This window comes from Chanos chanos, chromosome 5 (genome assembly GCF_902362185.1).
Source record: "Chanos chanos chromosome 5, fChaCha1.1, whole genome shotgun sequence".
Lineage (NCBI taxonomy): Eukaryota > Metazoa > Chordata > Actinopteri > Gonorynchiformes > Chanidae > Chanos > Chanos chanos.
Genome location: NC_044499.1, coordinates 27,142,286 through 27,157,072, shown reverse-complemented (window position 1 = coordinate 27,157,072; position 14,787 = coordinate 27,142,286). Strand labels below are relative to the sequence as shown.

The following is a 14,787-nucleotide window of genomic DNA, read 5'->3' as shown; positions in this document are numbered from 1 at the left end:
TGTAAAGTTATGTGCATGTATTAGCTACAAACTGAATTCCTTCAGAGGAGGTTTGATTTGTATACATATCTACAGTGTATCCCAGCATCAGACCGGTCGTCAGTGATGAGCAACACAAACATATGCACACATACAAACACAGCCTGATGTAATGTCTCATCTCTTCTTTCTCCTCTCTTTCTGTCTGTCTGCCTGTCTCTCTCTCTCTCTCTCTCTCTCTCTCTCTCTCTCTCTCTCTCTCTCTCATTATTTCTAGGATAGATTGGTGCTGATGTCAAGAGCTTGTTGGTACACCTGAGTCATGTCATCCAGATCACCCAACAGGGAAAAGCTGCTGTTGTCCCCTGGGGAGCCATGAGTTCCACGGCTGAACTTGCCTCCATGGAACTGAGGGGCTGTCTGAAGACCTTTGAAGTTGGCAAGCAGGTTCTCTGCAGACACACACCCTCGGATGTTGGATCGAGAAGCTGTAGGAGGCCAGTCTGCATCACTGAAAGAGCCATTGGTGAGGACACAGCTGTCATCACCAATAATACTGGATGGGCGACTCTGGCTGCGGGACAGGCCGGAATCATTTGATAAAGGTTCCCCCAGGACTCCCATTAAGGGCATATTGCTATGGGTGGAGTATTTACCATTACGTTTCAAGATGCCCTTTCTTCCAATAACTCTTTTTGGAGGTGAACTTGCAATGAGAGGTGTAACAATGCCACCTAGCAACTCAGTGGACTCACTGCGCTCTGGAGAGGAATAGTACCCTGATTCTCGTTGTTGATTGTTCTTCAGGATGCCTTTCACTGGCAGAATGGGCACCTTCTTAGCATGAGAACCCTCTGGGAGAGCAATCTCTTCTTCTTCCTCTTGTCCTGCACTAGTCAGAGGTTCCAGCACTGAGTCCCCAGTGACAGGCCCCAACTCAATCTCTTCCAGACTGGGTGAGTGTTGCTCCTCTGAGAGTCTTGTCTTCAGGATGCCCTTAGGTCTTTTCAGGCCCAGGTTGTCTTCCTCACCACAGTTGGATACTCCTTCATTATTCTCCTTCTTGGACTTCTTTGGGCGCTGGCGCACTAGCAGGAGTGGTTCAGACCGAGTGGCTTTGGCTGGGCGTGACTCTGCGCGGTTCTGCCAATCAATTAGGCGTGCCAGCATTGGGGAGTTGGCATCATGCTGGGCTTCACAATCACATACACTATTCTTCCAGCCCCAATTTACCCACCAATGATTGGCAATGTCCTCCAAAGTGGCCCTTCTCTCAGGGTTCACCATCAACATCCAGCGGATCAGACCACGGGCATCTATGGAGAGAAAAATATAAATGAATTGTTATTAAGACCCTTATCATGTATCTATTCATATTTTCTTTAGACAGGTAGAGACATGCCATTAGCTGTGCAAGTTTATGCCAAAGAACTCTGTCAAGTCTTCTATTAATTGTTTAATACTTAAATTCAAACCCAAGTCTGTAGATATATGGAACCTGAAGCTGAAGAGATCTGAGAGATGGCAGGTGCCATGAAACCTAGGTACCTGAGGACTGGGTGGGCTCTTTGTACTCCCCGTTGCTGATTTGCCAGATGAGGATTTTGTGATCTCCCCCATCAAACGGCATGGTCCCATAAACTAGGGTGTACAGCAACACACCTAGTGCCCAGCTATCCACCTAAAGAGGACAAATAATGATATTTGAAAACTTTCATATGTATTACACAACTAAGCTTTTAAGCAAGGCCAAGGCAAGTTAGATAAAGCTTGCCTCTACAATGGAGGGATGTCTGAAGAAAGCAATGCCTAATGAGAGCAGGCGTGATATCAGTGTCATGATAACCCACCTCTGACTAGCCATTTACTGAGTACTAGGCCACAGGAAATCAGATAGCAGGTTAAAATGATTAGACATCATCATGTAATTGACTTTCTTTTGTCTCTCAGCTTTTTAATTTCACCAACAACAAGACAAGGACTATAGTATTTGGTTTATATGTCCCTTGTGAGGTATAATTTGTGGCATTTCCCTGTTTTGTGATTTGATTATAATATCTGTGCTGCTTTTTTGAATGCCTCAAAAAAATTATACAAAATTAAAAGATTCAGACAGGGTCTAAAAATACGAAATGTACGCCTCTTATAAAATACTTAACAGCACCTGCTTGGCTGTGCCAAACAAAATGTTTTTCAGTGAGTGATCAAAGTGTGTCAAGCAATTTCACTCTCACCCCCAACCTCGGCACAGTAGTTAACCAGCCTGTCTAAGTAATTTAGAAGCATTTGTGAGGACTAATCAAGAGTAAAACACTCATAGTGTTCAAGTCCTCAGTGGCCTGCAAGACACCAGGTGTCAAAAAGGTGCACTGATTCTGGAATTACTTTGAATAGCTTTGTTGAAGAAAACCATCAAAGAGGCAACCTACAGCGTAAATGAGACACTGTGCTTCATCTATGAGAAGCCCAAAGAGTTTTCACCCATGAATGTAAGGAGACTACAGCTTTGGACCTGCCTACCTCTGGGCCATGGTAAGGTTTCCCATTGACGATTTCTGGTGATGCATACAGTGGGCTTCCACAGAATGTCTGCAAGAGCTTGTCCTTGTGATACAGGTTGGACAACCCAAAGTCAGCAATCTGTTAAGTTAAAACACACAATACTCAGAATTCAATTTTAATGCGTGGTCAAAGTAAATTAGTGGATCTGCGTGAATGTATTACATTTTATTTATATTCCAAATGTTGTATGGTAACTGACCACCAAGTTGATTCTGCAAAGTCATATCATATAGTTTTAATGTCTTGTCCTGTCTAAAAGAACTGTAAGCATTGCAGTTCCCTTATTTCCCTTATAGCTCACTTACACACAATAGCATATTCAAGCTCTTATCAGGAAGTAAATGTCAAAGGCTGACAGATAAGTCTAGAGAGATTGCTTCTGACAAGGTGATTTTCAAGAGGCCTCTAGAGTGTAAGAAGTTCATGATTTGCACCTTAATGTTACAGTTTTCATCCAGTAGTACATTTTCCAGTTTCAGATCCCTGTGCACCACACCATTCTGCAAAAAAAGTAGCATAAATATCACATTAGTGTCACAGTAAAGCACGCAAGACTACGGCTTATAGTGTGATAAATGGTGCCTATTTATGGTGAGGTGCATAATAACAAGTAAACAATACCTATAATATATGACCATATGATGTTCTTCATGATTTTACACATAATGTCTTTACATTAATAAACATCTGTCAAAGACAGATTCTGAAAGAAAGATTCAAATTCTGTTAACAACAGTAACAAATTAAAACTGACAGTGTTAATGGCATTTCTTTTAAAACTGCAATTAAGATGTGAAACACAGAGAAGGAAATGCAGTTATTTTGGATTTGAATTGGAGACTGTGTTTTGGATCAGGCTATGCACCATGCGCTTCTTATTGCCTCACCATGGAAAAGAGCAAGCTGGGTATCAGTATTTCAATAGTCTGCTTTCCTGTCTTTTCTGTAATCCCACCCAGGTGTTCCCACAGACTGTGGCCCAGGCTAACTGACCCATCTCCCTGCCCTGTCACAAGCTGTATGGAGCTTACTTTTCTAAGGAAATGATATCATTTCTCCCCAGCTGCAGAGAAGATGACAATCAGGGCAAGCCCACCTAGTCATGGTTCCCTGTAGATCACTGGCTTAACCAGTGAGGAGAGTAGATTACAAGAGTGAGGATCGAGTGGTTCAAACAGAGCCAGTGCATAGAGGACAGTTGTGTGTAGAAGGTTGGAAACGAGAACTGATGGAGTCTGTGGATTGGGAAAGCAAGAGGAATGCCCTCTGTTAAAGCTTTGATTAAGAACATTGGCCACGCTTGCCCTTTTCACTCAGTGCAGGCTGACCAACACATCAGGATGCATGCCATTACTGCTCTGTTGACAGCTATGCTAAGAAGCCATTATTATTCTGTTGTTAGCTGTGTTAAAAAGCTCTATGAACTCTCTAAACAGCCCTGTTTCTCATCAGCCTGTCAATTACAAAGTCCTCCCAAACCTGAGGTGGCTAAAGATAACATGCCTGGAGAGCTGACATCTCTGCATCTAGCTGGGTTTGTTAAATAATCTCCCATGCTGTCATAGATAGAGGTCTAGTTACACATGAGGTCAGGGAGAGAAAGCAGGGCAAATGATGGTCTCAGCACACCTTATGGCAGTAATGAACAGCAGAGACAATCTGTCGGAAAAAGTGTCGTGTTTCTCTCTCGCTCAGACGCCTGCGTTCACTGATGTAGTCATACAGTTCACCCTTGCTGGCATATTCCATTACAATCACAATCTTGTCCTTATTCTCGAACACTGAGGGGAAAAAAGATAGATGGAATGTGTTAAAAAAAACCAACCAAACAAACAAAAAAACCCCACATAAAAACATAACGCAATAAATTTACACTAAAGTTTGTACATTTTGATCTGTTTCTATGATATAACTTTTCTAAAATGCTTGTTTATAAAATACTACTGGCAAAATTTAATGACCTATTAACTAATATATCTGGAGAATTTGAGTGTTAAAGGGAGAGAGCAGACAGGGAGTAAAACAGAACTACAGGCACAACGGAGATTTTGAAAATACATCTGAACATCTCTGATGTGCTCTCTGGTGTTTTGTTTCAGTAAAAAAGGCCAAAGGTAAGTAGCTTTTAAAAAAAAAAACATTGTATCGCAAAAATATATTTATACACTGGTATACTGATTGGAATTGCCCATGGGGGTGGGGGGGGGGGGGGGGGCATTTTGTCTTCATGAAGTCAGGAACTGGAATGACAGATAACCACTAATGAAGACAGAACCAACAAACACAGTGAACTACAGCTAAAAGACCTAGTTTCTTCTTTTGAAAGCTGTTGGAGCTACAAAACCAGAATTGCCATTTAAGGAGCACCCCACCCAAAGCTTTGGAATAGACAAACTCTGTCACACGTCCAGAGTTGACCACATCTCTCTGCTGCTCTGGCAGTTGCATCAGTTCAAGATTCACATGTCTGGCTTCGGCCTATAAGAGCATGGCTGGGAGGTGGAGCACTTTACAGCTTTGTGCACATAATAAACAGAGAATTGGGAGTCTCTGAAAACCAGACCCCGGAGAAATACATCCATGGTGATACCTAACATCATAGCCTATGAAACATAGTTAACTGGAGCTCTAAGCATCATTTCACATGTTGATATGAGGTCCTAAATGAAGGCCTCAGAGTTTAAACTTGGAATATTTCCTTCATTTCTTTCATGCTAAGGTTCTTTAACACTTCCGACAGCTCTTTTGATGTTTCATTCAGAAACTCTGAAATTGTATTATAAAAGAATTAAAATATTACATTTGACGCAAATGTTTCTTTGTTCTCCCTGCTTTTATTTGCCTGGCTTAAAACTCTCGGTACTACTTTACAGTAACACTACCCTTATAAAGGGTTTGTGAATGGTTCATAATTAGATTATTAATTAGGTTGTGAACACTTTATAAATCATTAATAAGCTGTTATAAACTGTTAGATAAAAAGCACAACAGTGACCCGTTGCTTGCCAAATAGTCATCCCACATTTATGTGTACTGTTAAGCCTCCAATCTCAATGGCTACTTAGCTTACTTTGTCTTCTCCATCAGCCAGCATTTATACCTGTCAGACCCATCAGATATTTGTTAATAAGTTACTAGCATTTAACCACCATTAGCATATCTTAATAGTCAAAAAGTTTCATTTGGCATATCCAATTATTGCATATCAAATTTTCATATCAAATTACCAAATTCATACACTAAGGCTGCAATATTGTTTACCTTGACATTTCCAGCATGCTATCAGCAGCCATCCTCATTATTATCACGGGGGTTTATATGACACATGCTATCATATTAAAGTGATATATTGTGATGCGTGTTGGGGGTAGATAGATGGACCAGCATGCCTTGGGGCGATGGACTGTTGTTTAACCCCAGTTAGCTATTGTTCAGTTTATGTCTCCTGTTGTGGCCAGTAGTGTATGTGTATTGCTCATCATGTAGTCTTTGGGTTGTGTTGTCAATTCTTATGATAGTTTAATGTAATCTGTGTACCGTAAATGTAATTGTCTGTGTGAATGATGTACTTCCCTCCTACCATATTAGCATTATATTACTTCCTGGTTTGTACTGCTACAAAATAAAAAGCACTGGCTTCACTTTAGAGAAAATTCAGCCACTCATTGTAAATACTGATGTGTTTTATACTTTACAATAAGGCTCCCTTCTGGCAGTTATAAATGTTAGTAACTCATTAGTAAATGGTGGTGTGTTTTACACCGTACAATAAGGCTACTTTTTGGCAGTCATAAATGTTATGAACTCATTAGTAAATGCTGATGTGTTTTAAACTTTACAATAAGGCTCCCTTTCGGCAGTTATAAATGTTAGTAACTAATTAGCTGATAGTTTAACATGCTCACTGATAAAAGGGGAACATAAAGTAAGCTAAGCAACTAGCAAAATCTGAGATCTAACAGAATAGATAGATGAAAAGTGCAGCAATATCTTTATCTCACCAGATACTGAGCCCATATCGATGTATGAGTTATAACTTGTTTATAGTTGCTTATTAATGATTTATAAAGTGTTTAAAACTTAATTATTAACCCACTCGTAAACCATTTATGAATCCTTTATAAGGGTAGTCTTACTGTAAAGTAGTACCAAACTCTCACTCCTAAGTGTAGCTGTGGACAGGGCTGGTGACATGTTATGGACAAGGATGTTCCCGTGGGAAGGCTACAAAGCAAAATGTCCACCCTGTAGTCACTTGTATCTTTCCCCATACAAAAGGATGTCAACGGATTTGGGACTTTGTCAGAGATCTTTACAAGACAAGCTCATGAGAATTCATATATTTGATAAGAAGTTTCACAAAGATTCTGATCCTAGCCGTAATTGTTCCTGCAGTTGGTGATAAGTGATCAGGCAGGTGTCTGTGTGGTGTCCCAAGGACCTTATGGCAGTGTCAGTTTAGTGCTTCAGTCTTAGTCTCATTATTCAGAGAGCCAAAATGAAAGAGGACAGTGCAATATGTGACAGAAGTATTCAAAATTAGAATATGTAAGCATTTGTTTCTAAAATGTTTATTGACTGTCTTAGGACAGCTACAATTCTGTTCCATTAGGACATTTTCATGGCAAAAAAAGTTGACTGCACATTTTTAGTTAGGTAGTGAAATTATCAGTGCAGTTGAAAAGAATAGCAAAGCTTCCTTTTAAAACTCCGAACACAGGTATGCTTGATACCAGCAAAAGGGTCAACTGCTCTTATTTCACTTGACGTTATTTTCAAAGTCATCATGAATGACCCATTTGGGCTGCCTGATCAGAGAAAGAGTGTTATCACAATCAGCAAAGATTTATTTTTTTAACAGTTATAAATAATGCTGTATGTGACAAGCAATGTGCATAAATACCTACAGCTTGATGACTGATACAGTACATATTTAGGAAAATCCATCCATAAACACATCTCTTTCAGCTTTGCCTCACACAAGTCATTAACCATTAACTATTGGGTGTTACCAGATACACATTACCATGTCTATAGGTTTCCAGACCTGTTCTGGTAGTGGGCCAGGCCACAACACCATTTAGCAGAAACACTATGCTGTCTTTACAAAGACAACTGCTGGCAATAGTTCTGCACACACAGATATATGAATAACTCCAAGGCCTCTTCTCCGCCATTGCCCCGAGGTGGTGGAACGACCATCCCCATGCAGTCAAGACTGCGGAATCTCTTACCATCTTCCGCAGGAAACTGAAAACCCACCTCTTTAGAACACACCTGTCCCCCAATGCCTAACCTCCCTTTCCTAGGAAAAAAAAAAAACCTTTGTCTTGTATCTGTGTTTGTCAAAGTATTCCAGGGGCGCAATGCGAAGGGGCAATTTGACACTCAGTTTTATTGTGATCTCTGCTCACAAGGTATTAGAAATCCAACTGATGCACTGATTGTAAGTCGCTTTGGTAAAAAGCGTGTGCCAAATAACTAAATTGTAAAATTGTAAATTCTAATTTAAGGGAGAGCTCTCCTGATCGCTCTCTCAGACTCCACAACTGAGCCAACCACAACAGTCACTGAATTCTAGCATTGTGCAGTGGTGCAAACAGTTTGGTCAAAAATACACAGTTTCCTGACTTCTTTGGGGTGTGTATTTCATCATTCTTCTGTACATATTCTTCCTTACTTTTTTAGAGGAACTCTCTAGCATACTATCTGCATATCAATGCAATAATTTCGTAATACAGAAATTATAGAAATGTACTGTCGCTTTTCATTGGATTCATATTCATTATTACTTGTTTTTAGTCTATCCAGATGGTTGATGGTAAAGCCTTTATGAACTAGCCTAACATAAATGAGCCAGGCACAGCCATCTATGATGGCCCTGGGCCACTGATGTTGGGAGGACTGCCCAAAGACACCCTTTCATATGTGCTCAGTAACACAGATAGACAGGTGCCAGACAGAGACGTATACCACTTCAGAGATCAATAATATGTCAGAGATTAATAACATGTCAGAGATCCATAACATGTCAGAGATTAAGAGCATAGAAGAATTAGCTGAGTTCTTATGATGTCATCATCTTTTTTTTTTTCAATGATTTTTGCAATTTACAGATCTGCAGCCTACAGTTTATAGATAAAGAGGGAGAAAGACACGCACAAGACTGACTAGCAAACAAACCTTCATAGACTGAGATGATATGCGGATGGCGAAGAGAGGACATAATCTCAATCTCTCGGCGGATGTGGACCATGTCCTGTTCATCCTTGATCTTCTCCTTCCTGATCGATTTGATGGCAACCTGTGTAGATTATTGTACAATGAGTGCACTTAAACCCTGCCACTGAGGAGCTGAAGAGTAAGGATGGAAAATGTTGCTATTAGAGAGTTGAAAAAATTGCTTGGCACAAAGCTGTCTAATAGTAAACAATTTAAAAATCAAACAGATGATTGTTTCATGAAGAAAAGCAGTTGTTTTAGTAAGTGTGCTTCCACTTACATTTTCATTTAATTGTAGGCTAATCTTAAATAGTTGAGAATAATTTGTGATTGGTCGCAGTACATTTTCCAATTATGGTTCAAATACAATCAATGGAACTAATAGACTTACATATTTTACTGTTTTTTGGATTTTTTATTTCACCAGTGCTGTTTCATCAGTTCCCTAATCTCAGACCACACTGCAAACCTCAGCTGAACCCAAAACACAGAAAGCTGTAGTTAGCACAGGCTTAACAATGATCTTATAAAAACACATCTGAAGATGTCTAAGACTCCATCACAGACAGCAGAGGGTGTGTTAATGTGCACCCCAATTGTACATTTACATTTTTTCCAGAGGGTGTGTTAATGAGGGCCTCAACTGTACATTTACATTTGTTTCCAGAGAGGTAAAAAGTGTGTTCACTCTGTCACCATAACTTGTGACACCCCACATTCCTATCTAATTGAGGGAAGAGGTTGTAATTCTGAGACGAAATGCCCATACCTGCCCACAATGGCCAAGCCGGTTTTACAGGTAACCACAGTGAATCTGTAAGGGGTATTCTGGGGCACTGTTTTGGTTGGCTTCACTTCCAAAATGTAGTAATGCAGGGTAGAGGGGTGGAAGGACCAAAACCAATCCTACTCCAGACAACATGACTCATATTAGGCACTTTCGCACCGGAGGACCTTTTCCATAGTTCTTAGAACTATTGGAGAAAGTACCCCCTTTTTCGCGTGTTCGCACCGCAGGAACTTAGAATGATCATAGTTCTTAGAACGCCGTTTTGAGGGGCTTTTTTAGCTCCTACTTCAGGGTAGGTACTTTCGTAGCGCAATAGGAACCTTGTGACGTAGGTGTACAGCTATTGGTCCAGATGCAGATATACGATGATTGCAACCGCCATTTTTAAAGATCCATGCAAAATATAAAGTCTTAGAGCGTATTACATTTTGTTTTTGATATTCATGTCTTAAAATGTCTGGAATTGTAGGAGGGGAGACATTGTCTGTTTTTTTTTGTTGTTTTTTTTTTTTCAAATAGTTGATGAAGGTTTTGTTAAGGCTGTCTTTATTGCTGTGGAGTCTTAGGCATTTTTAGATTTCATTATGTGAAATTATCAACACAAAAGGTATTCTCCCCATGCCAACACCATAATAATGCAGTTGATGACAAAGCCCGTAGTTTGACCATATGCAGGTACTCCTTTTAGAGCAGGTCTCAAAAAGGTCTCTTGCCATTTTTAACTGAAAAGCTCAAAGATATATTTGACACTCTTGTGGAACAACAAGGATATGTTTACTCACTAGCTGACTTTTGAATTTAATTGTGTGCACACCAAACAAACTGAACATGAAGTGAGTGGAGAAACACATTCCTGCCATAAAACATTCCTGCATTATCCCTCTTCTCTCTCAGCATCACACCATTTTATCCCCATGTTGCATGGCTTTACTAGCTGTCTTAGTCTTACCAACGGAATTCAGTTGTATTCAACCGTACAAACAGTGGCCACTGCAGGTGTGTTTGTGTCTCGAGGATGTTTGAAGTGAAAGTCAACACTCTGCTTCACTTCTACACATGTCCAGTAGACACCCTCATCTTGGCTTCCTTTGGATATGACATCCCATCTGGTTGAATGAGTACACAAACACACTAGAGTCCGACTGATACAGGATTTTTAGGAATGATACCGATTTCAATATTTGAGGATTTAAAAATTTGATGATGAAATATCGGCCAATATATATATATATATATATATATATATTTTTCTTTTTTCAGAAACACATAACATAAACAAAGATTTTCCCTCACGTTTGTTGTGCGTAGTTATTTAAGAGTCCTCACGAAGATAACATGACATAATGCAGTTTAAAAATAAACTTGTTTTATAGTCATAAATAGTACTTTGAATAAAAGTACAACAAAACATATTAAAGTTTTGATAAATAATGCAGTAAACTGATACAGTGACCTAGAGTCAACGCTGCTGTTGAATGCATCAAATACTGCATGATTGTCTGCAACGAGGGCTTCCAACTTTGAGATTTCACACTACACATTTTAAAGAGAAGCTGGGTAACTTTGTTGGCTACTAAGCCCTGTTAGATACTTATTCAGCTCACATTTATTTATGTGTCTCCTCTGATTTAATAATTTGCAATGCACCGACTGTAACTATAGGCATGTATTACCATTGCTTCAATTAAGATATATTTACCATTGCTTCAATTAAGGCAGAATAAGTTAAACAAACAGTGTAACCGCTCGTGTGAGTTAGCAGTCTTCCACTGATAAACATGGCTTTAGCTAACTTTGTGGGTGACCAAATGTAGCAATGGATGGCATTATAAGCTGCTGTAAGCAATGTTGCCAGAGAATTTTTAGAAGTGCCGAAGGAGAAATGATAGGACTGTTTATTTACTCACTAGAACTGCAACAACATTCCATAAATAAACCCACAGTCAAGTTTGTCAACGGCTTAGCCTACACCAGTCAACTACCATAACGTTAAAAGTAATTTTGATGTGTGACTGACGGTACCGGCTTTCACGTTACTGCAGCAAAACCAGGCATGGCAGACACGAATGTCATAACATGGTTGAATGATCCATCTGTAATATTCACAAATACAATTGTCACTTATCAGCCATTATAAATGCCGATACAGATTCATCTGCAATTGGGTCATATTGGCCGATAACATCGGCACGTCAATTGATCAGCTGGGCTCAAACACACACACACTCTCACACATACACACACACACACACACACACACACACACACACACACACATGAAGCATGAACCTACTGTACTTCACATTTAATGAAACTGGAAAAGTAAAATGGGGTAGAGGGATTATGTAACAGTCTTACTCTTGGACGTGTCTCCAGGGCTCTGGAGGTTAGAGGGTGCAGACACTCTGTATTACACATACGCACAAGCGCGCGCACACGCATACACACACACGCAGATAAACAAGTAGGAGCAGCAATGAAGAGTATTCAGAGACGGTATCCTGAATAGGAAAGACCTTCAAAGAACATCTACATTTGTTCACACATCCACATCCTATTGGGATTCTGAATGTAATAGTTAAAACCCATAAGGCAAATTCGACAATGAAATTTCCAAAGGAGGCAAAGCAGTTCTTGTGTTAATCTCAGCGGGTCCCCCCGTCCTAGCACAACCCGTTTACGCATACCTAAACAAAGAGTGATAGCAAGTTACACTATGTTCCAGTAGCATTAAAATGAAGTTAAAAAGCAGAGGACTATAGATGTGATTGTGAATGCATATACATATTTGAAATTCACCTCAAAATCATTTAAGTAGCTAGAATTATTCTCAGCCCAATCTTTGGCTGGATTTTCACCAGTAAGGGGCCTCTAGTTTCTATGGTGTATCCTTTTTTTATTTGACAAGCTTTACGCAGGTCCTCTGGGTTTGTGTCATTGATGTTGAGCACTTTAAGTAAAGCCCTGTCATAGATAAAGGAAACAAATGCACCAAGGACAGCGACTAAATCCTGCTCGTACCAAAATACAGCCCACATAACAGCCCTGTCCTTTTTCACTGACAGGACCTTTCAACAGATGACAGTATAATGGAGAGGTTAATTATATGTGACCTCATGTTTTACGAAGCGAACAGAGGAACTTGTATTCTCATCTTTAAGTTGCATTATTGTGTAGTGAAGTATAGACATATGAGCTCTCCTAAACACTCACAAATCACTTAAGATGGACAGAACACAATTAAAAGTAGTGACTTCACATGCATCTGTCCTGAAGCAGCCCTCACTGGATTTTTTTAGATAGCTAATCAAATAGGCACACACCCTTCAGTCAAAGGGTGAATGGATGGACATGAACATGACCCTGGCCCCATGCCCAAAAACACACACCAGCCTGACACGGTGCACATTGGCAAACAGTGTTGGGTACTTGGGCTGTGACAACCTACCCTAGGCATGCAGTCAACAAACAAAGAGTCAACACATAACACGCTTGTCTTTCCTATATATTTGTAGAATTCAGATGTGGCAGTGTAAACACAGTGACCTCAGAGGCTGCTTCAAAACACTGTACTGCTTGCATGCTACCCGAGTGTGACTTCACTGCCGCCATTCTGTCATCAGACTGTTATAAGTATTTTAGTCTTAATATCTTTTTCTCTCCTCTTCCCTCATCTTCTATTTTGATACCATGTTTTGTCTGAGTTACCTTTTAATGGGCATATTTGTTTAACTTATGTCAAAATATGAATACATAACACCTCCCATAATTAAAGGTAAATGCTTTGTGTTGCAAGTCTTTGTATTTGTAATCCTCCAGTCCTTGAGCAGTTAAACCATAAAGATGCCATGGAAGCACACCCCAGGCTAAAGTCACGGGGGTGAGAAAGAATTTGCCAAGTATAGTCTCCCAAGGACATATTATGCATGCCAGACATCTCCTGTCCTTCCTCCCAGCACCACAGTGTCACAAGGGGATAGTTCTCCTTGCTCTGCCAAGTGGAGTGCAAGTGTTTAAATTGTACTACACATGGAGATATTTGCCCTTATTGAAGGTAGCATTGCCTTTGAGGCTGACTGTTTAGGCAATTTGTCAAATGACTTTCAAGGTCAACAAAACAACCAAGGTGTCACTATGTAGACTACAATGGCAGTATTTTCAGATCTTACTACTGGAGGCCAACAGCTCTACATGTTTAGATCTCTCACTGTGCAAACACACATGTTTCAGCCTACAGTCTAGCAGTCTTTGTTGAGTTGAATCAAGTGTGTCCAAGTAGGGAGGATCTAAAATGCACTATGACTGGGAAACACTACTGTGATTTAAATTTAAGCATCAATAAATATCGATCACACATTGTCTTGGCTACACAGTAGTACTAATGGCTGCAGCAACTCTTTCTTGGGTTGGTCAAGTCAAGGAATTGCTTGCATTCTTCCTGGTACAAATGACCTATGAGACTTAGATAGAGTTAGAGCACACAGATTCGGATGGTTTTTTCCTCCTCGTTTTAAGTCCTTTATTAGCTCTCTCTGCAGTGGATTTTAAACCTCTTTCAGTGATGCGTTTCACTGAGGCTATTATCAATACATCGATCCCATCAGTGCCCGACTGAATCATGTCCCCTGAAGCTTCCAACCACACTGCGCTAAGGGGTGGAGAAATAGCGCGTGCCGAGCCATGGCGCATCACGTACATAATTCGCATAGAGGCATTGCAAATGATTAACTTTAGGTGCGTGATAAAAGCGACACATTAAAAATAAATTTGTCATGAATAAGTTTGCCTCACCTCTCTTCCAGAATGTCTTTCAATAGCTTTCTTAACTTTGCCGTAAGTCCCTCTTCCAAGCGTTTCCAGTAACTCGTAGCGGTGCTTCAGGTTATGTTTGTGGTGGTGTTTCTTCACGCCTAAACGTCTGCAGTCAGCCGATGACCGGGCCTCTAGCACTGCGGAGCCATTGGGTGACGGTGGCGGAGGCTGCTTGTCGTCCCTGGGTTTTCCCGCAGAGGGCTGATCAAGTTCAGGTTCATGACGGGATAGCATTTGAGATGATATACAGGCAGTTTCCATTTCCACAGGAAAAACTCCTTTAGATTCTTTTACCAGATTAAATGTTTGATTAGGTATCAGATGTCTATAATATAATAGTAATACGCGAAATATTACGCCAAATATTAATAAATAAATAAATTAAAGTGAAAATAACTTGAATATATAATTTAAGTTGTGAT

At 40.1% G+C, this 14,787-nt stretch overlaps 1 protein-coding gene across 1 annotated transcript; it reads right to left on the bottom strand.

The window, feature by feature from the left end:
* Positions 1-252: 252 nt before the first annotated feature.
* nuak1b (NUAK family, SNF1-like kinase, 1b) lies at positions 253-14,626 on the bottom strand. Its single transcript, XM_030774834.1, has 7 exons — positions 14,345-14,626; positions 8,725-8,845; positions 4,171-4,322; positions 2,976-3,041; positions 2,500-2,619; positions 1,528-1,660; positions 253-1,295 (listed from the first exon to the last, which is right to left on the bottom strand). The coding sequence occupies exons 1-7, from the start codon at positions 14,624-14,626 to the stop codon at positions 253-255; spliced, it is 1,917 nt and encodes a 638-aa protein (XP_030630694.1).
* Positions 14,627-14,787: the final 161 nt, after the last annotated feature.

Coding starts and splice junctions, on each gene's coding strand:
- nuak1b (XM_030774834.1), bottom strand. CDS start 14,626: ATGGAAACTGCCTGTATATCATCTCAAATGCTATCCCGTCATGAACCT. Junction 3,042..4,170: donor CTGTTCATTACTGCCATAAG/GTGTGCTGAGAC, acceptor CTTTTTTTGCAG/AATGGTGTGGTGCACAGGGA. Junction 1,296..1,527: donor AGAGCCCACCCAGTCCTCAG/GTACCTAGGTTT, acceptor TTCTCTCCATAG/ATGCCCGTGGTCTGATCCGC.